We start from the raw sequence: 27,754 nt of genomic DNA on the forward strand, positions 1-27,754 counted from the left end.
AAGAAATCACTTAAATAGGAGCTATCTGACACTGAGAAGTAGACCAAAAGCACCTCAAAAGCTAGACATCATGCCAAGATCCAAAGAAATTCAGGAACAAATGAGAACAAAAGTACTGTAATTGAGATCTATCAGTAAGGTAAAGGATATAAAGCCATTTCTAAAGCTTTGGGTCTCCAGCGAACCACAGTGAGAGCCATTATCCACAAATGGCAAAAACATGGAACAGTGATGAACCTTCCCAGGAGTGGCCGGCCGACCAAAATTACCCCAAGAGCACAGAGAAAACTCATCCGAGAGGCCACAAAAGACCCCAGGACAACATCTAAAGAACTGCAGGCCTCACTTGCCTCAATTAAGGTCAGTGTTCACGACTCCACCATAAGAAAGAGACTGGGCAAAAACAGCCTGCATGGCAGATATCCAAGGCGCAAACCACTTTTAATCAAAAAGAACATTAAGGCTCGTCTCAATTTTGCTAAAAAACATCTCAATGATAGCCAAGACTTTTGGGAAAGTACCTTGTGGACCGACGAGACAAAAGTTGAACTTTTTGGAAGGTGCGTGTCCCGTTACATCTGGCGTAGAAGTAACACAGCATTTCAGCAAAAGAACATCATACCAACAGTAAAATATGGTGGTGGTAGTGTGATGGTCTGGGGTTGTTTTGCTGCTTCAGGACCTGGAAGGCTTGCTGTGATGGATAGAATCATGAATTCTACTGTCTACCAAAAAATCCTGAAGGAGAATGTCCGGCCATCTGTTCGTCAACTCAAGCTGAAGCGATCTTGGGTGCTGCAGCAGGACAATGACCCAAAACACACCAGCAAATCCACCTCTGAATGGCTGAAGAAAAACAAAATGAACACTTTGGAGTGGCCTTGTCAAAGTCCTGACTTGAATCCTATTGAGATGTTGTGGCATGACCTTAAAAATGCGGTTCATGCTAGAAAACCCTTAAATAAAGCTGAATTACAACAATTCTGCAAAGATGAGTGGGCCAAAATTCCTCCAGAGCACTTTAAAAGACTCCTTGCAAGTTATCGCAAACGCTTGATTGCAGTTATTGCTGCTAAGGGTGGCCCAACCAGTTATTAGGTTCAGGGGGCAATTTCTTTTTCACACAGGGCCATGTAGGTTTTGAGTTTTGTTTTCTCACTAAATAATAAAAACCATCATTTAAAACTGCATTTTGTGTTCAATTATGTTATATTTGACTAATAGTTAACGGTTGTGTGACAAACGTGCAAAAGAATAAGAAATCAGGAAGGGGGCAAATAGTTTTTCACACCACTGTATAACACTGAGTGCCGCCACACAGGTGCAGTGAACAGGTATGCAGTGACTGGTATTACAAATGTGCACCTGTCACACACACAGGTACAGTGAACAGGTATGCAGTGACTAGTATTACAAATGTACAGCTGTCACACACACAGGTACTGTGAACAGGTATGCAGTGACTGGTATATAATATAACACTGCGTGCTGTCACTCAGGTGCACTGAACAGGTATGCAGTGACTGGTATCAATACAATGTGCGACTGTGACACACACACAGGTACTGTGAACAGGTATGCTTGGTCGGACTGGTATTACAAGTGTGCAGCTGTCACACGCGTGCAGTGAAAAGGTAAGCACTGAATATGCTGGGCCTGGCAGTGGCACAGTAGGAATTACCAAGGGCCAGCTGCGACTGACTGACAGGGCTGTATATGCAAGTGTCAGTGGGCCACACACACAAAAAAACAGATCACAAGAACAACATTAGCTTTCAAAACAGCTGTTGTGGGGTGCTTTTTAGCATTAAGTATCAGTAAGGAGCAAGCTAACAAGCCTAAGAAGAGCCTAACTAAGCTTTCCCTATGTCTACAGCAGGTTCCTCTCCCTTCTCTAATTACTGCAGCCACACAGAGTGAGCTAATGGCAGACGCAGCTGCCTTATATAAGGGGGGGGAGGGGCTCCAGGAGGGAGTGTAGCCTGATTGGCTGCCCTGTGTCTGCTGACTGTGATGTAGAGGGTCAAAGTTGAGGCTAATGATGTAGTATAGGGGGCGGGTCAAACTCGCATATAGTTTGCGGTTCGCCGCAAACGCGAACTGCCGATGTTCGCACAAATCGGTTTGCGGTCGATCCGTTTGGGCCATCTCTACTAATCAGTGTCTGCAATCAGCTAATCGCCTACTGCAGGATAAATGGCAAGCATCCTGGAAGTGGCTGTGTCATGACTTATCCCATGGACTTCAACAGAGCAGATTTCATAGTATCAGTGAATAGTTATTTCCCGAAATTGCAATGCATCCTGCAGTAGTTGATCGCAGCCATAGATTAACCACCCCAGGACAGGAGCAATTGAAATCTACATCCTGTTTGAGCCTGGCTATCTCTGATGACTTATAGATTTCACTTAAAGAGACTCCGTAACAAAAATTGCATCCTGTTTTTTATCATCCTACAAGTTCCAAAAGCTATTCTAATGTGTTCTGGCTAACTGCAGCACGTTCTACTATCACCATCTCTGTAATAAATCAACTTATCTCTCTCTTGTCAGACTTGTCAGCCTGTGTCTGGAAGGCTGCCAAGTTCTTCAGTGTTGTGGTTCTGTGATGCATCTCCCTCCTCCAGGCCCCTCTCTGCACACTGCCTGTGTGTTATTTAGATTATGGCTGGTTCTCTCTGCTCTATTATCTTTTACAAGCTGGATAAATCCTCCTCTGAGCTGGCTGGGCTTTCACATACTGAGGAATTACATACAGGAAGAGCTGTCTGCACTCTGCAGGAAGAAAAAGCCTGACACTTCAGTGGAAGATAGCTGCAGGGGGAAAGAAACACACAAATGATCTCTTGAGATTAAAAAGGAAGGCTGTATACAGCCTGCTTGTGTATGGATGTATTTTCTATGTGTGGACATACTGTACATCAACCTACTTCCTGTTTTGGTGGCCATTTTGTTTGTTTATAAACAAACTTTTTAAAACAGTTTTTAACCACTTTTAATGCGGCGAGGAGCGGCGAAATTGTGACAGAGGGTAATAGGAGATGTCCCCTAACGCACTGGTATGTTTACTTTTGTGCGATTTTAACAATACAGATTCTCTTTAAGGTCTTCATGCTCCTGCCACAATAGTGAGCACACAATGCTGGAAATTAAGATGTCATATAGAAGCTCATATATCCCAGCACGGATCAGGAGCCATGTTCTTTGGCTTCTGACACTGCAATCACTATGATCATAGTGATAATTGACAGGAGAGCCCTGCACATCCTACACCTCTCTCTATTAGTGAAAAAAGAAAAATTATATTAAATCCTATATATGTCCAGACATGCATATGCAAGTACACAATATGCAACCTTTCTCTTCCCTCAGTCATGTGCAGCCACCATCTGACTCCCCTCCATTCCATAACTTGTAGCCACCCATTCTTCTCCTCACCAGGCTCCACTGTGCATAGTGTCAATATGCATAGGGTTGTGTATATTGTGCCTGTATATATAGGGTACTGTACATATACTGTTAATTCAAAGAACAGTATTGTAATTCGTGCTTTTTAAACAGTCAAATGGTATGATTTTTCTTTGTTTCTGCAGTATACCTCACAAACAAACTAGTCAAACATTTGGGATATTGATTTATTAAGAACAAGAAACCAAATCATTTTCAGAGTGACATTTTACAATACTCCATGTTGTGTCTGAGAATCTGAGAAATAACAGACAAATTAATGTATCTGAGAGAAAAATGTTTTATACATTCCATCAAATTCCACAATCCATGCAGCCAAAACCAAAGATGGCTACCTTAGAAGAACTTGTGTACTTGCACTATACTGCCCCAGAAAGCAAATAGCACCAGCCACCTATCACCATGTAATACATTCAGAAAAGTAACCAGATTTTTGAGGGAGCTGCTCCATTAATGCTCCATAAATTAAAATGCAATGCACCCATGGATGAATACCTTTGGGTGTCTAGTTTACTGAATCGTCATTTTGGCAGGATTTTTACTGTTGTAGTACCTCTGAACTTCAGCAAGACTGCAGCAAAACTGTCACTGGTGCTCTCTGAAAAACCAAAGCGTAATCTCTTTTCTGGCCCCTGGGATTTACACTACAAACTAGCTACACATCTGGGGTATTGCTTTATTCTACAATACGCTATGGTGTACTTATGCAAGTCAAAAAGCAAAAACTTTACAGCTCAACCCCACCTGAATAAACTGCAGTGTGTTGTTTAAAGAGAACCCGAGGTGGGATTTTATTATGCTAGTGGGGCACAGAGGCTGGTTGTGCGCACTAACACCAGCCTCTGTTGCCCCATGGTGTGCCTCCAAGACCCCCCTGCGCGCCTTTATACCCCCGCAGTGCTGGCAACACGCAGCGTGTCGCCAGCACAATGTTTACCGGCGCTACCTGCCCGCGTCACTTCCCTCCAATCAGCGGGAGGGAAGGGACACAGGCGGGTAGCGCCGATACGGAGGAGGCGGGGGAGCGGCGCTGACAGACAGCGCTTAGGTAAACATTGTGCTGGCGACACGCTGCGTGTCGCCAGCACTGCGGGGGGTATAGCGGCGCGCAGGGGGGTCTTGGAGGCACACCATGGGGCAACAGAGGCTGGTGTTAGTGTGCACAACCCGCCTCTGTGCCCTCCTAGCATAATAAAATCCCACCTCGGGTTCTCTTTAAGGGGAACTGAAGTAAGAGGTATATGGAGGATGCCATATTTATTTCCTTTTAATCAATACCAGTTGCCTGGCAGCCCTGCTGGTCTATTTCTCTGCAGTAGTATCTGAATAACACCAGAAACAAGTATGCAGCTAGTCTTGTCAGATCTGACTTTAAAGTCTGAAACTCCTGATCTGCTGCATGTTTGTTCAGGGGCTATGGCTAATAGTATTAGAGGCAGAGGATCAGCAGGGCTGCCAGGCAACTGGTATTGCTTAAAAGGAAATAAACATGGCAGCCTCCATATACCTCTCTCTTCAGTTCCCCTTTAAGGCTGCCATACACTAGTTGATTGCCACCAGATTGACCAACAGATAGATCCCTCTCTGATTGAATCTGATCTATTGGCTGCCCATACACTGCACACAGATATTTCAGCATGAAATAGATTCACAACCAGTGGAGCTGCCGCCTGTCTCGCTGTCCCCAGGCCTTCCTCCTTTGGTGCCCCCCGGCCAGCAGCTATGATATTACCTGTTCGCCGGTGCGAATCCCCGGGTCCGTGCTGTCCCTTTCTCCTGCTGGTCTTCTTCTCCTCTTCACTTCCTGTCCCGTCCTGTGACAAAAGGAAGTTCAAACAGTAGAGGGTAGAACTTCGCCTTCTCACAGGACAGGACAGGAAGTGAAGAGGAGATGGAGAAGAAGGCCAGCCGGAGAAAGGGACAGCGTGGACCCGGCGGACAGGTGATATTATTGCTGTGTCAGTCGTTGCCCAATCGAATGCCACTAACCAGGCACTCCCGGCCCGCCGGCGTTAAAGCAACATTTTCTGCCTGGACAGGTCGACTGAAACGATCAATTTCAGATGGAAATCGGTCAACATTTGCGTTAACGATTTCACAGCAGATTTGATCACAGTGACCGAATCTGCTGTATGGCGACGGGAAATCGATGTAGTGTATGGGTACCCTAGAGAAGGGTGCTGGAATGAGGGTAGCCAACCCATATATGACTCCAGTAAGTACAAAGTATCCGCACTCCTTCCATGGATAAAATCACAATATCTTTATTGGAAATTAAGTAGAAAAGTTGTTAAAGGTGCCCATTAACAGTGCAATTTTTACCAAACAATCTTATTTTTGATAAAATTATTCAGATCGAACGAAAAGATTGTATTTAATTGATATACATCGTTAAAAAATCCAACTTGCTATCTATGTAAGCAAGTTACGGTTGTATCTATAAGAAAAATCTGCCACAAAGCTTGAAGTGCACCTGTAACTTTGTATAATAAAAAAAACCAAAAAAAAACCTGATACTTGCCTCAGAAGGTAGAAGCCTCTGGATCCTAATGAGGCTTCCCCGTCGTCCTCAACCAACCTGATCCAGGTCAAAGACCCCCTAATAATCATCAACAATAACGATACAGTGGCCTTCCTGCGCAGGCGCACAAGCGGCTTTCCAATTGGGCTCCGGCAGAAATCTGTCTACACAGCACAGTGGACCCAATCAAGCTCAGCTATTTCCGCCAGAGCCTGAGTGGAAAGCCGCTAGTGCACTTGCACATGCAGGCCACTGTATTAATGTTGTTGGAAAGCTGCTACTGTGCTTGTGCACAGCACCGACAAGTGGACTTTCAGGGGTCTCACCGCTGGATTGAGTCTGCTGAGGAGGATGGGGAAAGCCCCTTTAGCATCCAGAGGCTTCTCCCTCCTAAAGTAAGTATCCCCTAGGGGCACTTTTTTTTTCATTTCAGGTACATTTTAACCACTTGAGGACTGCAGTGCTAAACCCCCTAGTGACCATGCCATTTTTAGCAAAATAGCTTTAAGGCTAAGCTGCAGGGCCGCGCAACACAGCACACAAGTGATTTCCCCCCCCCCCCTTTTCTCCCCACCACCAGAGCTCTCTGTTGGTGGGGTCTGATCGCTCGCCCCATGTTTATTTTTTTTTTTATAATAAATATTATTGATTGTTGTTGTTGTTTTTTTTTTAAAACTGTTTCTTTAAATTTCTTCCCTCCCTCCCCACAGCCAGCCAATTATGGTGATCAGCTGTCATAGGCTTCTGCCTATGAGAGCCGATCACTCTCTTGTCCCCCAGGGGGACAGCCGTGTCTCACGGCTGTCCCCAGTGCAGCGCTGCTGCTGATCGCAGCGCTGCACCATGTAAATAGACGGCGATCACGCCGTCTAACAGTCTCCCGAGCGGCAATAGCCGCTTGGAGACTGAAGGCGGGGCGGAGCTCCGCCCCCAAGCAGGAGATGCGCGCATCCTGTGCGCGATCTCCTGCAAAACAGAGCCCCAGGACTTTACGCCAATCGTTAGGCGTCCCTGGGGCTGCCGCCGCGGCCACGCCCATTGGCGTGACACGGTCGACAGAAGGTTAAAGAAATGATTGATTCATTATCAATTGGGCCCACCAGCTTTTCTGCTTTAGAACAATACGACCTGAAAAATGTGAAAAGTGGGAAAGGTCTCTTTTACCATACAAATTCCTTTTCCCATTTAACTATTTGCGGACCGACGCAGTTGAAATCTACGTCTTGCATGTGGCAGTGCGGATCTGACAGGACGTAGATTTCAATCATCCCGCCGCGCAGTCACCCCGCTCTCGCCGATCGCGCCGATCGCTCTGGTCCTTAAGGGGGCAGAGACTGCTGGTACGGAAATGGTTAAACTAGGTAAAACAAGTGGCAGAGTTACTGCTTGACAGTCAAAACAGTGCATTTTGCAGATACGAGAAATGTGCCTGAATAATCATGTTTCTCATATTGCCTTTACCATTCTTTGATGTGTTTTATAGCAGAAACCAATTAAGTATTCTGTGTATCCGCTTTACTGTATGTCATGTCAGAAGTAAATGTTACATTGAGCTTCTGTGTCCACAGGGTCCTGTAATTCATTTTCTTTGTGATGGTTTTGAGTCACTTTGATAAATGCATTTTAATTTTGAAATTATTTATATCCCACCTTTATTGATAGCAGAAAACAAGGAAATAAAATTCTCAGTTTATAATGCATACAGGAATGAAATAAGGGCAGGGCCATTTAAAGTTCCTATTATGTACAATCGTAAAACATGTAATAAAAATGTATTCCTTGCTATGATGTTGTAAAACTCCATTTGAGCTGTGACAGTTATTTCCAGATGATGTTTTACACTAAAAATCATTTTGATTTATAAAATATGGTTTAATTAAACATCATCAAGTTTTAACTACAGTTTGTTCTTAATGCATTTATTTTATATTTATCTACTTTATATTACTGTGTATTTTCTTCAGAATTACTAGCAGCTTATCACTTGCTGAGTAATCTTTTATTGCGCTTACTGGAGTAATAATAAACAAAGGTCTTCTGGGCAAAAGATTTGTTTTTGAAGTTACAAGAAGGTTTTTTATGTTTAACTCAGCAGAATTTGCCAAGGTTGGTCCAATGGATAAGTGACATTGCGGATTGGTATGATAACATAAATTATAGACTATCTGAGACTTGATATATTGTAGTAGTGAGGTTGTCATGTCCTTCATTCTATGTTTGTCTCGTTTGTTGGTCTTGTTTGTATCATTTTATGCTTTATGGCCGTCAGATAAATGAGTGGGTGAGAAGAACAGGTCTGGCATATACCGTATATATGAGGAACAGTTGTGAATAGCCAATGATGCATTCATGACCAATGACTATTTAATGAGGCCATTTGGCTTTGCACGTGCCCTTTAATCTGTCCCCAATCAACTTATTTTGCAAACCTAACTAATTTAGAAAATAGGATGTGAAGTGAAGACAATGTAACCTGTGTGCATTTTCAGCATTCAGTCTTTGCTCAAAAATATTTTATTTTTAAAGTCCCTCAGGCTTCACATTGCTGGCTCCATTTCTTTCCACTAGTGAAAGGCTACAAATGCACTCAAAATACCTGTCAAACATATGACTGCTGCTGTTACATGCGCTTGGCGTAGCACAGCAGTGCTGCGTTTTGGGTGTGAAAGGTATGACCAAACTTCCATTTACTACTTTTCCTAATAAGGTAATGGGAGGGGGATGTAGCCCAGCTGCCACTTCAGCACTCTCCTTTTGGGTTGTTAAAAGGGGGTGGTTTCTATGGAAGACTCCCCTGAGTCTGTGAAGGAGGGCCTGTAACTCTGTTGCCCAAAACAAGTTCACCAGCATCATAACATCAAAATTAGAAAGAGCTTTAGCAAATCCAGAGGTGAGAAAGTGAACAAACTGGTTATCTGGGATCCTGTAGGGGAACCCAAGAATTTTTGGAATGTTTTGAAATGTAATGATAAAAATGCATCTGAACCAGAGTTTTTGCAGCACCCTGTTGATCTTGCACAGGATTCTCTTGGGGTGCATACTTAAATTGCTATTCCTAACAATTTTTTTAACTTGTATTTTACACGGCTGTAATATAGTTTCCATGCTTTGTATTTTGTCCTGGAGTTAATTGTTTTTCAACATATCTTTAGTTATACTCTGATGATCTCCTAGTCAGGTTTGAATTATGACTAATATTGATAAATAAATTAATGAAACTGCTAATTAAGTAAACGTTACTTTTATTGCCCTTTATATACAAGGCCCATGTGCAGACATCTAAGGTTATATAGCTACAGAACATTTTCACTGTGGTAGAGAAGCACAGCTGTTTTTGATGCAGCTGAAGCATTTCTCCTGATGGTGCATGAGGTGTACTATCAGTCAGCCTATCTATCATAATGGAAGGGATGAGAACACACGTGTATTTTTCCATTGTTAACCAGTTGGTTTACATGCTGCATTTCCATTGCAGGGATAGCAAAGAAAAAAAAATTGTAATCCGAATCTGATTTTTTTCTTCTTTTTTGGTGGGGGCAAATACGTTTACACTTGCATGGAGGAGTTTATCTTGGCAGTTGGGCAACAAAAACAGATAACAATCTAACAATGGTAACCATTTTATTTAGTTAATTGAACAGTTCCTGAATCATGAATGTGATTCAGTTCCCTGCCTTCTGCATTAAGAGAGCTTATGCTATGGAGGCTTAGGATTTGGCACTACAGTACACAGCACAAAGCCAAACAGAGAGTGTGAGACTCTGTGGCAGTGGGCCTCAGGCACATTCATAATTTGTGATTCTATCTCCACTAAGGTAACCTAGGCCTGCTGTACTGGTAGCGTATAATGACTCTGATGGTCCAACTTTGTGTACTGAAATGCTGAGATTTGAACTTTCTTTTATTACTATATGAATGAAGCTAATTATGGTTAATAAGTAGACTGAAGTTCTCCTTGTGTTTAAGACAAATAAACCCTAAAAGGAAGCAAGATCTAAGAGAAACTTGAGATATAACCCAGTTGTATTCAGGAGTTTTGTTGGTGGCATAAAGGCGTAGTGATGCTTTGAAATGTCTATCTACAAAGATGGGGTTGCCACTAAGGGTTTTTATTCAGCAAGCACACACAGTTATGTGATTTTTTTTTTCCCATTTCACAGTCTGTTTTTCTTTTTACTTTCAGAGCAGCAAACTTCAAGAACTTCACATTTATTCAGCTGAACGAGGAATTCTCCCGTGGCAAAGGATTAGATGTAGGAGCCCGAGCCTGGAAAGGAAACAACGTTCTTCTGTTTTTTTGTGATGTTGATATCTACTTCAATGCTGAGTTCCTGAACACATGCAGGATAAACACACAGCCAGGTAGGACTTGTGCAGCTGTAATACTACTTGATAGGCACATACATCCTGTGCAATGTGTTTAATTGTTACACTGACCTTTACGCCTACTTACTAAGGATAAATGCCATATGTACAGCTCAGCTCTCACCAGAACAGACTGTGGAAAATTATTTTTTTACTACACCCCCCCCATCCCCCCCCCCACACACACACGTTTCCATAATGATTTGACTGTTTGGCTATTAGTAGCTCTTGGGCTCAGAAATGCGCTATTCATTATTTCATGTATTTAAATAGCTCTAATATATACAGTATATATATTTCTTATTGCAGTGTGCTAAAGCATGGTGGGGTAGGCTGTTTAGCAGTTAAATAATAATGTTCCAGAGGTTATATGGAGACATCAACCAGCAGCCATGCTGTTTGCTTGGACAATTCTTTTTGAGCATTACAGCCACTTAAAAATGAATAATTAGAGCCCACCCACAGCTGTGTGCTACCATTCAGATAAATATATGTTATATATATATATATATATATATATATGTTTATTTGTGCTGTACTGATTATTTATAAATATATGCACTTTGTACATAAAATCACACTGACCTGATTAGCATTATATTCTCCACCTGACTACACCTCCCTCAGGGAGAACAGCAAAACCTGGTGTGGATCTCTTTTCCTCACCTGGCTTCTGTCTGAGGGAGGACTCAAAAGAGGAGGACTCCACTCCTGGAGTGGATTTATCATGACAGTGCAGATGAAAGAAATCTAGAACATATATTTAACCACTTCACAGCTTCTGTACAGTATATCTACTCGCCTTAAAACTTCGTTTAAATGCCCTGGGGAGGAGATATACATACCACCAACTCTGTTCGCGCTCCCGCTCACTTGTGTGCTTGTTCACGTCGCCGCCCACTTGCCCAGAGATCAGTGAATGGGAAAGCAATTCCCATTCATTGATCTAAGTCCCCATAACGATGATCAGCGGCTTCTATGAGAAGGTCAAATAGTAAAACTACATCTAAAAGCATTTTTTTTTTTAATGCAAAGACCTCTTTTACATTTTAAGTTAACCCCTTACCTCCCACACTCCCCAATAGTTACCAACATTTGTAAAAAATAAAAATACAAATCGTTTTCTTAGGGACTGAACGTTATTAATATGTATGTTACGAAGGTATATTAGTGTTACTTTATAAATTATGGACTTGTTATTAGGGATGGACGCAAAACTGAAAAAATGCACCTTTATTTCTAAATAAAATATTGGCGCGAGACATTTTGATAGGGACATAATTGAAATGGTGTAATAACCGGTAAAAATGGGCAAATAAATTATGTGGATTTTAATTACGGTAGCATGCATTATTTAAAAACTATAATGGATGAAACTGAAAAATAAGGATTTTTTTCCATTTTTTTTCTTATTTGCCTATTAAAAAACATTTAGAATAAAATAATTCTTGGCATAATGTACCACCCAAAGAAAGCCTAATTGGTGATGAAAAACAAGATCTAGTTCATCTCATTGTGATAAGTAGAGATAAAGTTATTGGCAAATGAATGGAAGGAGCATTGAAAGGTGAAAATTGCTCTGGTGCTCAGGGGGTAAAACCCCTCAGTTGTGAAGTGGGTACACCATCTATCTCTTCCTCCGATTCTCTTTCTCTGCCACTGTCAAAAAAAATAAAAAATGTGCGTGTGTGTATCTCACATTTTTGTAAATATTTTATTATCTCTTTTTCCATGGGAAGATATGACACTTTGCTTCAATGTAAACTAGTCAGTGTACAGCTTGTATAACAGTGTACATTTGCTGTTCCACCAAAATAACTCAACACAAAGACATTACTGTCTGAACCACTGGCAACAAAAATAAGCCTGTTATTGTTACAAAATGTAAAATAATCTTTAGAAAAAGAAATAAGGAAAATCATCTTACACACCTGAAATAATGGCACCCCAAAGTTACCTGTAGGGAGGATAATTGTTTGGTATTGTTAGCTAAGCACCTTGGAAGATGTTAGAACTATAAATATGTAGCAACAACAGTTAAAATTATTATAATTAACCTCTTAAGGGCCGCGGTGTTAAACCCCCCCCCCCCCCCCAGTGACCAGGCCATTTTTTACTAAAAGGACCACATTTTTTACTAAAAGGGCCACTGCAGCTTTAAGGTCCAGCTGCTGATGTCAGCACACAAGTCACCCCCCCCCCCTTTTCTCCCCACCCAGTGTTTATTTATTTTTTGTAAATATTTATTTTCTCTCTCTTTTTTTTTTTTTTTTATAAATGTCATTATTCTGTGTCCCCCAGGGGACAGCCGTGTCACACGGCTGTCCCCTGTGCAGCGCTGCCTTAGATCGCAGTGCTGTACTTGTTTTGCCATCTAACAGTCTCCGAGCGGCGATCGCCACTGGGAGACTGAAGGCGGAGCGGAGCTCCGTCATTAGAGTGGATATGATGTGTGCACGCTCTCCTGCAAGCCCCATAGAAAGCCATTCACGCCAATCGCTGTGGAGTTGTCCTGGGGCTGCCGCTGCGTTCATGCCAATTGGCATGGAGCGGTCGGTAAGAGGTTAAGATATTTTGCCTTTTCTGTCGATCATGAAACATTCTTGCCTGTAGTTATATTGTTGCAGTCACCCTAGGCAGGATATGTTGTGTTGGAATGCCATGTTCTATTACTATTGTTTTCCCAAGATTTGGTACAGATGTTTTTATGTTATCTCATTCCACCTATTCCTTATATCATATATATGTTTTTACTCTGCTGCTCAGATCACAATTGCTTGTGTATCATATTACAGACAGAATCCTATGGGAAGTTTTATTGTTACTGCATGACTGACTAACCTCTCAGATGATGGCCATGGCCTGTATTGCTGTAATTGTGTCTGGCCATCTGGTATTTCCAGTAAAGTGTTCCTACATTTAGATAGGGCACCACCTTTTTGTATTGAACTAAGGAAGCAAGTAAGTATTAAACAACTGCATTCTCTCTTCTCTTTAGGAAAAAGAGTTTTCTATCCAGTCCTTTTCAGTCAGTACAACCCTGGAATAATTTATGGGCATCATGATGCAATTCCTTCCATTGACCAACAACTGGTAAGTGATTTGTAGGCAGCTTCAGGTCATGAAATCAATGTAGTCTGTGTCTCTTCTTTTTCTATCCCGTCAGAGGGCAAGTACTTGATGTGTCTCTTGTGGTGGTCTTGGCCAAGTCAAACAGCAAGGGATTTGGAATTTCTGTGCTTAGCACTGATATTTATGATAGTCATCACATCTTTTCCAGTATGTAGTAGAGCATGAACTTAGTTTAGACTGTGATTCAGAAACCGCATCGCATCACCCAAACTCTGTAATGACTGACATTCTAAGAGAGGATAGGCCCAATTTTACTTTAATTTTTTTTACTATAAAGGTCATGGCTGTTTTATTGCACCAACCATAGCAGCGTGTAATCCTTCTTGGCATTCACTAGTTATCTGCATATATGAGCAAAGGAAATGTTCATATAGTATATAGTACTACATAGTAATTCTGCATAAACACAACCTCCTTTTAAGAACATTGTGTAAAAAGTAAATAGAAACAAAATGTCATGATTTATAGATCATTTAAAGACTTTGCAAATAGTGCAAAGACAACATATCATTTTTAAAGCTGAGAAATGTTATTGTTTTATTAGAAATGTATATTAATTTTGAATTTTGAACACGTTTCAAAATAGTTAGGACAGGCAACAAGTCAGAGCACTGTAATGTGAATAGGAAGTGGGGTGGAACAACTCACAAGTTAGGTTAAAAGAAACCTGAGATGGTACACAGTGCATTATTTCTACTTACCTGGGGCTTCCTCAAGCCCCATGTGGCCTGTGTGCTCCCACGCCATCCTCCACAGCCACTCCTGTGTCCCCTGGTCACCTCCAGGAATTTGGCCAGTCGTGCTCTTTTTGCACAGGTGCCACCCAGCTATCCAATCCCCCCTTCCCACCCACCCCTCAGCTGGGAGCGTTATGTGCCTGCAAGGTATTGCTGTGCAGGCGCAGGATGCTCCTGGACATGGTGGCATGTATGTGCAGAAGAGCACGACTGTCTGTCGAGCAGCGTGGCTGGGGAAGACAATGAGGGAGCCCACGGACCACATTGGGATAGAGTAAGTATAAATACTGCACTATGTACCATCTTAGAGAGTATTATAAGAGAATCCCAGAGAGCCTGAAACTCTCAGAAGTAAAGATGGACAGAAATGCACCACTTTCTGAAAGCTGGGTGGACAACTTGAGCAACAATTACAACATATCATAAAATTGCAAAACATTTGATTTAATCATGTACAGTACATAATATAATTAAATATGTGGAGGATCTGGAGAAATCTGTGTACTTCAGAGACTAAGCTGAAAATCAGTATTGAATGGCCTAAATCTTTTGGCCCTCAGAGAGCACTGCATTAACGCAAAGGAACTCTTTGGAAAACCGCTATCTGTGAAGTCATCACTGCATTCTCAAATGCAAGTTCAAACCTTAACAAGCAAAGAAGTCATAAACATAAACAGGATTGAGAAACATAACCTATAAACCAGAAGGAGGAAGTATCGGAGTCGCGTGAAACGCAACATGACGTGCAGGGCAGAGATATTCTCCTGACCCTGTCCATTCGTTCAGTGCTGAACAGCGGCAGTGGGGGAGTCTTCAGGTGTTTCGAATCTTCTATGCCAAATTTGAACACCAACACTAATTACTAGTGCTGTTAACCCTTTAAACCCATGTTTGTTTTGTTATTGGATGTAGAAAAATATTAAATATTGTACATCATTTACAGTGGCTTGCAAAAGTATTCGGCCCCCTTGAAGTTTTCCACATTTTGTCACATTACTGCCACAAGCATGAATCAATTTTATTGGAATGCCACATGAAAGACCAATACGAAGTGGTGTACACATGAGAAGTGGAACAAAAATGATACATGATTCCAAACATTTTTTACAAATAAATAACTGCAAAGTGGGGTGTGCATAATTATTCAGCCCCCTGAGTCAATACTTTGTAGAACCACCTTTTGCTGCAATTACAGCTGCCAGTCTTTTAGGGTATGTCTCTACCCGCTTTGCACATCTAGAGACTGAAATCTTTGCCCACTCTTGTATGCAAAACAGCTGCAGCTCAATCAGATTAGATGGACAGTGTTTGAACAACAGTTTTCAGATCTTGCCACAGATTCTCGATTGGATTTAGATCTGGACTTGGGCGGGGCCATTCTAACACATGGATATGTTTTGTTTTAAACCATTCCATTGTTGACGTGGCTTTATGTTTAGGGTCGTTGTCATGCTGGAAGGTGAACCTCCGTCCCAGTCTCAAGTCTTTTGCAGACTCCAAGAGGTTTTCTTTCAAGATTGCCCTGTATTTGGCTCCATCCATCTTCCCATCAACTCTGACCAGCTTCCCTGTCCCTGCTGAAGAGAAGCACCCCCAGAGCATGATGCTACCACCACCATATTTGACAGTGGGGATGGTGTGTTCAGAGTGATGTGCATTGTCAGTTTTCCGCCACACATAGCGTTTTGCATTTTGGCCAAAAAGTTCCATTTTGGTCCCATTTGCCCAGAGCACCTTCTTCCACATTTGCTGTGTCCCCCACATGGCTTGTAGCAAACTGCATAGTGGTGTGCTCAAGTGTGGATCGTTACACTAACAAGAGTTCCTTTTTCTGTTACCTGGGACTCATTCCCAACCATATTGAAACATTTGTAGCAAACTGCAAACAGGACTTCTTATGCTTTTCTGTTAACAATGGCTTTCTTCTTGCCACTCTTCCATAAAGGCCAACTTTGTGCAGTGCACGACTAATAGTTTTCCTATGGACAGATTCCCCCACTTGAGCTGTAGATCTCTGCAGCTCGTCCAGAGTCACCATGGGCCTCTTGACTGCATTTCTGATCAGCGCTCTCCTTGTTCAGCCTGTGAGTTTTGGTGGACGGCCTTGTCTTGGTAGGTTTACAGTTTTGCCATACTCCTTCCATTTCTGAATGATCACTTGAACTGTGCTTCGTGGGATGTTCAAGGCTTTAGAAATCTTTTTGTAGCCTAAGCCTGCTTTAAATTTTGTGTTCTTTGGACTTCACGGTGTTGTTGCTACCATATTCTCTTAGACAACCTCTGAGGCCATCAAAGAGCAGCTGTATTTGTACTGCCATTAGATTACACACAGGTGCACTCTATTTAGTCATTAGCACTCATCAGGCAATGTCTATGGACAACTGACTGCACTCAGACGAAAGGGGGCTGAATAATTACGCACTCCCCACTTTGCAGTTATTTATAAAAAATGTTTGGAATCCTGTGATTTTCGTTCCACTTCTCACGTGTACACCACTTTGTATTGGTCTTTCATGTGGAATTCCAATAAAATTGATTCATGTTTGTGACAGTAATGTGAAAAAATGTGAAAAACTTCAAGGGGTCCGAATACTTTTGCAAACCACTGTATTGTATAATAAACCAATAGTCATGGACACTTACCATTATAGACCCTGAGAAAGCATATAGCCTTGGACAGGTTTATGCTTAGAGCGTACACAATCTATGCTTGCTTCTGATTATGCTTATCCCAGCCTGACCACCAGATGCAAAGGACCAAGCCATGCTACATATAGGGCACACTATGTCCACATGAACAGTACCTCTACAGGATACACTACTGTTTAATGTATGTAATCACAGCAGGGTGGACAGTACATGAAAAGTATGAATTCCTTTTCTACTTTCCATTTTGCTTGGAAAAAATGTAAATTATGGATATACTGTATAACCTGCAAAACCTTTGCTCAGTGGGATCTAAAAACCCTGCACTGAGATGAGAAAGAGAATTTTACTGAATAAAGGCAGCCTGCAAGAAGTCATATGTGAGAGAAGAGAGGGAGACTTTATAAGAGAGGAGACTTATAACAGCAGAAGTCTTTAGTATACATTCTATACACTTTGTGTACCTTAAAGAGACACTGAAGCGGAAAAAAATGATGATATTATGATTTGTATATGTAGTACAGCTAAGAAATAAAACATTAAGATCAGATATATCAGTCTAATTGTTTCCAGTACAGGAAGAGTTAAGAAACTCTAGTTGTTATCTCTATGCAAAAAAGCCATTAATCTCTACGACTTTCAAAGTCGTGGAGAGGGCTGTTATCTGACTTTTATTATCTCAACTGTAAGTGAACTAGTTACTTTTTCTCTGCCAGAGGAGAGGTCATTAGTTCACAGACTGCTCTGAAAGAATCATATTGAATGCAGAGTGTTGTGTAATCTGCACATATTAGAGAATGATGCAATGTTAGAAAAAACACTGTATACCTGAAAATAAAAATGAGGATATTTTCTTTGCTGCTAATCTTCTAGTAATTATTCATAGTACACAACCAATTCACTATATCATATATTTTTTTCCGCTTCAGTGTCTCTTTAATATAGCAAGCAGGTGATGTGTTTATTCATTATTCAGATTATATAGGTAGAAAAAAAACCCGTTTTGTAAGAAATAATACCTTTTAATGGCTAACTAATAGAGTTAAATGATGCAAGCTTTCTGGGATCTAGTCCCCTTCTTCAGGCATATTTCCAGATGTAAGCTGAAGTAAAACACTGATGCAGATAAATGGTAAACACGAAGATGACAGTTGTGCTGGTTACTGTTTATCCGTTAGGTGTTAGGTGATTAGCAGGCTGGAGCCAGTGAGTTAGTGCAACCATACATGAAATCCAGCAGGTTTCTGAAGATCATGAAGCCAAATCAATCATGTTACACAAGGTGTCATGAATCCTGTTCCACAATTTAAACCTTCTGTTAATGTCTTGAACATTTTCATAAATTTGTACTCAGAAACTTTTCTTGATTGATCATTTTTGAAGTTACCCTTAAAGAGAAACTCCAACCAAGAATTGAACTTTATCCCAATCAGTAGCTGATACCCCCTTTTACATGAGAAAAAGAATGATTTTCACAAACAGACCATCAGGGGGCGCTGTGTGACTGATTTTGTGCTGAAACCACTCCCACTAGAGGCTCTGAATACCGCGGTACTCCTGGCAAACTGCCACAATGTAACAATGTTCACAGACAGGAAATGGCTGTTTAGAGCTGTCTAACAGCCAGAATAGCTAGAAACAGCTACATAACATGCCCACAGTAACAATGTCACCATGTAATACATGTCAGAATGTGAATCTGGGAGAGGAAAGATTTTACAATGAGCAAACACTGACTAAATCATTTATACATAATTATGGTAAAAATGAAGCACTTTTTTTATTACATTATTTTCACTGGAGTTCCTCTTTAAGAACAAGTACTTTTAGATCTTGCATGCTGTGTCCTGGTTCACAGAAGTGTTGGCCCACTGGTGTGTCCATTTTACCCTCATTAATTTTAAAGCGGTGATGGTTCATTCTTGTGCGCAGTTTTTGTCCTGTTTCTCCTATATAGATTCCTCTTGAGGGGCATTTCATGCAGCGTATCATGTATATGTTACGGCCAGAACCCGAAGTGTGGCCACTTCTAGTTCTGGCCGGCCACTTCGGGTCCTGGCCGGCCAATGCGCGAAGTGGCCGCAGCGCAGCGGCCAATGTTAGAAATGGAATGTTTCCTTTTAATATGAATGTAGTTTTCCTGGCCGTCTCTGGCCAAATGTAGCAAAAAAACAGTTCGTTCATTGAATAAAATGAAGCCGCCCGGCTTCTGCTCCGCCTCCTCTCCTCCGCCCCTGCCTCTCTCTCTTCTCCCCGACACTGGCAGCGGGGGACATGCGTGTCCCCTCCAGAGTCGTTCGTAGCGGCAGGCAATCCTGTTGTTCGTCCCTGCAGAGCGGGGGCTGGCAGAAGCAATGTCTGCAGCCTCCCCGCTCTGCTTTCCTGGCGCCACGAACGACTCTCGGGGACACGCGTGTCCCCGCCGGCTGCCCGAAGAAGATAGAGAGAGAGAGAGAGAGAGAGAGAGAGAGAGAGAGGCAGGGGCGGAGGAGAGGAGGCGGAGCAGAAGCCGGGTGGCTTCATTTCATTCAATGAATGAACTGTTTTTTTTTTGCTACATACGTCCAGGAAAACTACATTCATATTAAAAGGAAACATTCCATTTCTAACATTGGCCGCTGCGCTGCGGCCACTTCGCGCATTGGCCGGCCAGAACTAGAAGTGGCCACACTTCGGGTTCTGGCCGTAACATATACAACATTGGATGACTCGCAGGAAAATTGGTCTTGTATTTGATGATATTTCTGTGAGTTTGGTATTTGTATTTGGCTTGTGCTCAAGATATAAGGGCAGGTCTCACACCTTGTGTTATTGCAGGGTAATGTGCCTGGAGTATCTGGTGTAGATAATGCACTTCTGATAATCATTTGTCTCAAATTGGGAGGTTGTCTGAAAGCAAGCAGTGGTAAATCAGGAAAAACATCCTTCAGGCGTTTGTCTTTATGGAGTATTGGTAGTAGGGCTTTTGATATCTTCCTCAGTGTCTTTAAAGGGACTCCGAGCTCTGAAAAAAAAGGAAAGTTGTACTCACCAGGGGCTTTTTCCAGCCCAGTGCTGGTCGGGAGGTCCCACGCCGGCGTCCTGGCTCCTCTCCTTCTCCCCGCTCCGGAATGGCTGGCAGGCCGCAGCCCGGGCGACACTCTCCCGAGTGTCGGGCTGCTTCTTCCGCATATGACGCGGATTACGTCACACGCCGGCCGCCTCACGTCATCACGGCGGCCAGCGTGAAAGTACTGCGCATGCGCGCTTTGTTCGCGCGTGCGCAGTACTTTCACGCCGGCCGCCGTGATGACGCGAGGCGGCCGGCGTGTGACGTAATCCGCGTCATATGCGGAAGAAGCAGCCCGACACTCGGGAGAGTGTCGCCCGGGCTGCGGCCTGCCAGCCATTCCGGAGCGGGGAGAAGGAGAGGAGCCAGGACGCCGGCGTGGGACCTCCCGACCAGCACTGGGCTGGAAAAAGCCCCTGGTGAGTACAACTTTCCTTTTTTTTCAGAGCTCGGAGTCCCTTTAATTTTGGGTTGTAGGTTACCACAATTGGGATTCTGTTGTTTTCAGTCTTTGGGGTGTACTTCAACAGTTCCTCTCTTGATTTTAAAGTTGCTCTGTGTATTTGATCATCAACGATTTGTGGATGATATCCCTGATCTATGAATATTTTACGTAGTGACATAAGTTGTCTGTCTCTGTCCTCTGAATTAGAACATATTCGGTTATACCTCAGAGCCTGGCTGTAAACAATACATTTTTTGGTGTGTTCCGGGTGGAAACTCTTCCATTTCAGGTAAATATGCCGGTCAGTTGGTTTACGGTATATGGATGTTTGTAAAATTCTATCTTGTATATAAATTGTGGTATCCAGGAAACTGACATGGGAGGTTGAAAAGCTGAGCGTTAACTTGATGTTCTTGTGGTACTCTGAGAAGTTTTTGTGGAATCTGATTAATTCTTCCTGTGATGCTGTCCAGATTAATAGGATATCGTCTATAAATCTGAAGTAAGCCCATGGTTTAATTTCACAAGTTGAAAGGAAGTTTTCCTCCAATCTGGCCATAAACAAATTTGCATACTGGGGCGACATCCTACTTCCCATAGCACTGCCCATTGTCTGTAGATACATATCATTCCCAAATGAAAAATAGTTGTGAGTTAGTATATACCTGATAAGTTGTAGTGTGGGCTCTGTTGGTAGATCATTTAGCTGAAGGAAATGTTGGCAAGCTGCAATACCGTCCTCGTGTGGAATGTTGGTATAAAGGGATTCAACATCCATTGTAGCCAGGATAGCACCCTCTGGGATCGGACCCATGGCAGTCAATTTGTTAAGAAGGTCAGTGGTGTCTTGGATGTAGCTGGCTGTATTCCTTACCATGGGTTTAAGAATGTTTTCTACCCAACCAGATATCTTTTCTGTTAGTGTCCCCAAACCAGAGATGATAGGACGACCTGGATTTTCTTCTTTGTGTATTTTTGGTAAGATGTAGAAGGTGCCTATTTTAGGATTAGCTGGTATTAATGTAAGTATGTTAGATGATTTTGAGGAAAGATCATTAAGCATATTTTTCAATTCCCTTGAGTATTGTAGCGTGGGGTTTGTTTCTAGTCTTTTGTAGTAGGTGTTGTTGTACGTCTGTTTGCTTCTTGAATATAGCTGGATTTATCCAAAATCACTACAGCTCTTCCTTTGTCAGCTGGTTTAATTACTATGTTGTCATTGCTTTCAAGGCTCAGTATTGCTTTCCTTTCTTGAGTATTGAGGTTGTAGAGTGTCTGTTTTTGTTTGTCCAGTATCTCTAATTTGATTCTTTTTCTGAAGTTGTCAATATACTCTTCTAATTTCTTGTTCCGCCCTAATTTTGGTGTCCAGGCACTGCTCTTTTTTTTCTGCTATTCCCAGGTTCAGTATCTTCGAATGATGAATAATTAGGTCTGTTGTGAAAAAACTCCTTTAGCCTTATCCTCCGAAAAAATTCTTCCATGTCACTACAAAATTCTATTTCATCAAATCTTTTGGTGGGGCAAAAAGTGAGTCCTTTAGATAGAACAGCTAATTCAGTCTTGCTTGGGTTATAGCTGGACAAGTTAACCACAGGTAAAAGATTGGCAGTTTTAGGTTCTGAACGGGGTACACTTGTATTGTTATCTAGAATGATGTTTTCAGCTTTCAGTCTAAGGCTGTCGAGTTTCTTTTTTTTTGTTTTGGATTAAATGGTGTTGTAATTGTTTGTAGAATTTCTGTAATGTAGATTTAATGCTTTCTGATAATGGTCCTTGCAGTGCAGAATAGAGTAAACATAGATTATCTTGGGTAATTTTCTTTTTGCTGTAACAAACCTTGATGAGATGATTCCTGATCCTTTCTGATGTTCTGAAGCAGAGTCGCTGTGCAAAATGGGTATTGAAGGTATGTTGAACTGGGTTTCTGATAGTAATACCTTTCGGTATCAAATTTTCTTTCTTGCACTTGGATAGAAAAAAGATGTCACTGTCCAGTTGTGCCAATTTCTTCAGTAAGGTTTTACATTCCAAATGTGTGCGGTACATTATGGTATCTTGCATGATAATAGTAGCAAAAAAGTTTCTGTACCGTGTTAGCCAAACAAATTATATAGGTAGAAAAAAAAAAAACGTTTTGTAAGAAATAATACCTTTTAATGGCTAACTAATAGAGTTAAATGATGCAAGCTTTCTGGGATCTGGTCCCCTTCTTCAGGCATATTTCCAGATGTAAGCTGAAGTAAAACACTGATGCAGATAAATGGTAAACACGAAGATGACAGTTGTGTTCATTATTCAGAACAACACAACTCATTGCTTCCTGGCAGACTTTCCATACAACATTAACCAAGACTGTCAACTTGGTTAAGTGGAATGCCTCATTTCGCTGTAAAAAGTATATTGCCTTTAAGGGCTGTTGTCCACTAAGAATTATGACTGTGATTGCGGTGTGCTTGCAATTATTATTTCACCGAACAGACACGATTACGCTGTAATCTGCCGATTGTTGTAAACGCGATGGAAAATGCACAAAAATGCAGCAGGACCAATATTTGCAATCAGAAAAAATTGTGTCGCAATTGCAGTGTTACGGTGTGATTTTTGTAATACTACCTAACACTTTGTGATGTGCAAGCAATCAAGATCGTATGATTAACATTGATAGTGGAAAACAGCCCTAAATGGACAAGAATATCCAAGAAAGAAAAATAGATGCAATGTGTGCTTGGTGTTTAGACCACAGTACTGTTTAAAATGTTAATGTTAACTTTAAATTAAATAATCTAAGAGTGCAAACTGCATATTTTTATTGTTCAGCTATATATGAAGTGTAGGTCAATGTTTCCCATGGCACAACAGAGCAATGCTGAAGTTTATTTGAGGCATTTCATCCCCTGATGGGAGACTCCTTCAGCCAAGATTTTATTTTTTTTCTCTACTTTTTTTTTTAAAGAGGAACTCCAGTGAAAATAATGTAATAAAAAAAGTGCTTCATTTTTACAATAATTATGTATACATGATTTAGTCAGTGTTTGCTCATTGTAAAATCTTTCCTCTCCCAGATTCACATTCTGACTTGTATTACATGGTGACATTGTTACTGTGGGCAGATTATGGAGCTGTTTCTAGCTGGTCTGGCTTTAACAGACAGCTATTTCCTGTCTGAACATTGTTACATTGTGACAGTTTGCCCAGAGTACCGTACGGTACCAGAGCCTCTTGTGGGAGGGGTTTCAGCACAAAATCAGTCATACAGCGCCCCCTGATGGTCTGTTTGTGAAAATCATTATTTTTCTCATGTAAAAGTGGGTATCAGCTACTGATTGGGATAAAGTTCAATTCTTGGTCGGAGTTTCTCTTTAAGTTGCCAAACTGTGGTAAAATTACTGGGAGACTGGGCATCTCTTATGTCCTTATGCAGGATTCCAGTACCGTGTCTCCCCATTTTCTGGTAACCAGTACTGCTGTTTTATAGCAGATATACAACACACTATGCCTGTACTAACAATAATATTAGTAATCTGTCAGAATCGGCTTATTTACTGCTTGCCTACAATCTTCTCCTAAAGCTAATTTTCTCTGCAGCCCTCCTTCTTTTTCCTCCACAGAATTAGGAGAAAATATATACCATGTCTATTGCTATGAGTTCTAAATTGTGAGCAGCATGCATCTATTAGCCGTTTTCTGTAGAATCAATTTATTATGTATAAGTAATTGCTTTGCAAGGTACATATGTGTAAAAAGAAAATCTAATGTAGCTGACGGATTTTCACATCACACAAATGAAAATCTGTTTGAGTGCTTGTGTACAGGAATGTATATGTGTTTATCCTTGCATTTGATCTGCACTTCTGAAACATGTTGGACAGATCATAAATGTTGAACTTTGAAATCTAATTGTGGAATCTTATGGAACAATGTTCACCTGCATTACAATTCTGCTTGATTTGCATTTGTTTTAAGATCCAAATGCAGTTTATTCTCCTGTGTATAAATTGCTATCCTGTTTTAAATTCAGTGAATGGTTGGATAGCTAAGACCAAAAACTATTCAAACACACATGAAACACATTTCAATGAACTTGAGAAGTGCTTGTTCAAACACAAATGAAATTGTAGTCAAGCACAAATGAACTGCAAATTACTCTGCACACATACTCGTAAAGATTTTTTTCAGCAATCTTTTTCCCCGAGGTAGCATACAGCCATGAACAGGTTTATGCTTAGAGAGTACACAGTCCAAGCTTGCTTCTTGTTCTGTTCTACAGCCTTGCAAAGGACCACATCATACTACATTTAGGGCCCACAAAGTCCATGTGAACAGTACTTCTGCAGGAAACACTGTCTTCTGATAGGTTTACTCCCAGCACCGTTAACAGTAGATGGGTAGGTTACATTCATAGTTAACTGCTTTCCACTTTGCGTTGAAAAATGTCACATGTGGATATATAACCTGCCAACATTTACCCTGGAGTATCTAAAAACCCTGAACTGAGCCAAGCTAGGATTAAAGTGGAGCTTTCAGCTATACTATCTCAGAAAACAAACAACATATATAAGTAGATAAATACTTGCTTTACTTACATAACACATGAATTACACTGTCCACAATTTGATTTTAGTGCTTTATCTATGATTAAAAAAGAGAAAATCCTTCTTAGGATTTTCCATTTTGTCTGTGTCTATCTTGAAGCCAATCCTGACATCACTTCCTCCCTTACTCTGTCTTTGTATTATTGCCTGCCCCCCCCCCCCCCCCCCCCCCCCCCCTAGTCATCAGATACTCCCACCCAGGTCTGCAGTAGAAAGTGCATTGATAAATATTTGCCAATCAGTGAGGAACAGAGGTGTGGGAGGGATGAACAAGAGGGAAAGAGGCTTCAGCCAATCAAGCTGCATTGGGTAAGTCTAAAGGGAAAGTAAAGAAGAAAAAAAGAAAACCCAGCATGCCCTGCAACTTTGTGTGGCAGATGTACCAAATAAGAGACAGGGAAACTGGGGAATAATATTTTATGGAGAAGAAAATAAGAGTGATTTTTTACTTTTGGATTGCCTAGTTAACATCATTATTACTTATTTACCAGATAAAAATAAAGAACTGATTTATGCTTTTATGCCCGGAAGTTACTCTTTAAGTAAAATTGTTCACAATAGTTTTGGGTGCCTCTAGTCACTCATTTGTATTTACTACTAGGATGCTTATTATTCAGCAAAGATAAAAAAATATCCATGCCCCAGTGCTGCGGACAGCAAAATGTCTATTAGCTGTGTCAGTTTGCAGAGGCAACAGTTTTCCAATTTTGTACTGTCAAATTTTAGTGAGCCTGCCTTCTTTAGACAGTAATAAAGTATTCTGCATTGTGCCAACAGCTGTGATGTTGAACATACCAACAATAAAGTGCCTTAAAGGGGAACTGAAGTAAGAGGTATACGGAAACTGCCATATTTATTTCCTTTTAATCAATACCAGTTGCCTGGCAGCCCTGCTGGTCTATTTCTCTGCAGTAGTATCTGAATAACACCAGAAACAAGCATGCAGCTAGTCTTGTCAGATCTGACTTTTAAGACTGAAACACCTGATCTGCATGCTTGTTCAGGGGCTATGGCTAATAGTATTAGAGGCAGAGGATCAGCAGGGCTGCCAGGCAAATGGTATTGCTTAAAAGGAAATAAACATGGCAGCCTCCATATACCTCTCTCTTCAGTTCCCCTTTAACCCCTTGAGGACCGCAGTCTTAAACCCCCCTAGTGACCAGGCCATTTTTAGTAAAATAGCCCACTGCAGCTTTAAGGCTAAGCTGCAGGGCCGCACAACACATCACACAAGTGATTCCCCCCCCTTTTCTCCCTACCAACAGAGCTCTCTGTTGGTGGGGTCTGATCGCTCTCCCCATGTTTATTTATTTTTAAATAAATATTATTGTACCTGTTTTTTTGAGAAAAAAAAATACCCTGTTTCTTTAAATATCCACCCTCTCTCCCCACAGCCAGCCAATTATGGCGATCGGCTGTCATAGGCTTCTGCCTATGAGAGCCGATCATCTCTGCTGCCGATCGCAGCGCTATACAGGATCTTCTCAAAAAATTAGCATATTGTGATAAAGTTCATTATTTTCTGTAATGTACTGATAAACATTAGTCTTTCATATATTTTAGATTCAAATACACACAACTGAAGTACCGTAGTTCAAGCCTTTTATTGTTTTATTATTGATGATTTTGGCCTACAGCTCATGAAAACCCAAATTTCCTATCTCAAAAAATTAGCATATTTAATCCGACCAATAAAAGAAAAGTGTTTTAAAAACAAAAAAAGTCAACCTTCAAATAATTATGTTCAATTATGCACTCAATACTTGGTCGGGAATCCTTTTGCAGAAATGACTGCTTCAATGCGGCGTGGCATGGAGGCAATCAGCCTGTGGCACTGCTCAGGTGTTATGGAGGCCCAGGATGCTTCGATTGCAGCCTTAAGCTCATCCAGAGTGTTGGGTCTTGCGTCTCTCAACTTTCTCTTCACAATATCCCACAGATTCTCTATGGGGTTCAGGTCAGGAGAGTTGGCAGGCCAATTGAGCACAGTAATACCATGGTCAGTAAACCATTTACTAGTGGTTTTGGCACTGTGAGCAGGTGCCAGGTCGTGCTGAAAAATTAAATCTTCATCTCCATCAAGCTTTTCAGCAGATGGAAGCATGAACCCACTTTTGAACCAGAAAAAGCGGCAGAAGCGCCTGACCTGGGCTACAGAGAAGCAGCACTGGACTGTTGCTCAGTGGTCCAAAGTACTTTTTTTGGATGAAAGCAACTTTTACATGTCATTCGGAAATCAAGGTGCCAGAGTCTGGAGGAAGATTGGGGAGGGGGAAATGCCAAAATGCCTGAAGTTCAGTGTCAAATACCCACAGTCAGTGATGGTCTGGGGTGCCACGTCAGCTGCTGGTGTTGGTCCACTGTGCTTTATCAAGGGCAGGGTCAATGCAGCTAGCTATCAGGAGTTTTTGGAGCACTTCATGTTTCCATCTGCTGAAAAGCTTTGTGGAGATGAAGATTTCATTTTTCAGCACGACCTGGCACCTGCTCACAGTGCCAAAACCACTGGTAAATGGTTTACTGACCATGGTATTACTGTGCTCAATTGGCCTGCCAACTCTCCTGACCTGAACCCCTTTGAGAATCTGTGGGATATTGTGAAGAGAAAGTTGAGAGACACAAGACCCAACACTCTGAATTACCTTAAGGTCGCTATCGAAGCATCCTGGGCCTCCATAACACCTGAGCAGTGCCACAGGCTGATTGCCTCCATGCCACGCCGCATTGAAGCAGTCATTTCTGCAAAAGGATTCCCGACCAAGTATTGAGTGCATAACTGAACATAATTATTTGAAGG

At 41.6% G+C, this 27,754-nt stretch overlaps 1 protein-coding gene across 5 annotated transcripts in view; it reads left to right on the forward strand.

Moving 5' to 3' along the window:
* The window catches only part of CSGALNACT1 (chondroitin sulfate N-acetylgalactosaminyltransferase 1), a 685,316-nt gene that overhangs the window by 612,285 nt on the left and 45,277 nt on the right, over window positions 1-27,754 (forward strand). For all 5 annotated transcript variants that reach the window (XM_068233667.1, XM_068233668.1, XM_068233670.1 and 2 more), the window contains 2 exons: window positions 10,172-10,350; window positions 13,352-13,446. In XM_068233667.1, the coding sequence (XP_068089768.1) occupies window positions 10,172-10,350; window positions 13,352-13,446 (274 nt within the window). The remainder of the gene's footprint in view (window positions 1-10,171; window positions 10,351-13,351; window positions 13,447-27,754) is intronic.

This window comes from Hyperolius riggenbachi, chromosome 1 (assembly GCF_040937935.1).
Source record: "Hyperolius riggenbachi isolate aHypRig1 chromosome 1, aHypRig1.pri, whole genome shotgun sequence".
Classification (NCBI taxonomy): Eukaryota; Metazoa; Chordata; class Amphibia; order Anura; family Hyperoliidae; genus Hyperolius; species Hyperolius riggenbachi.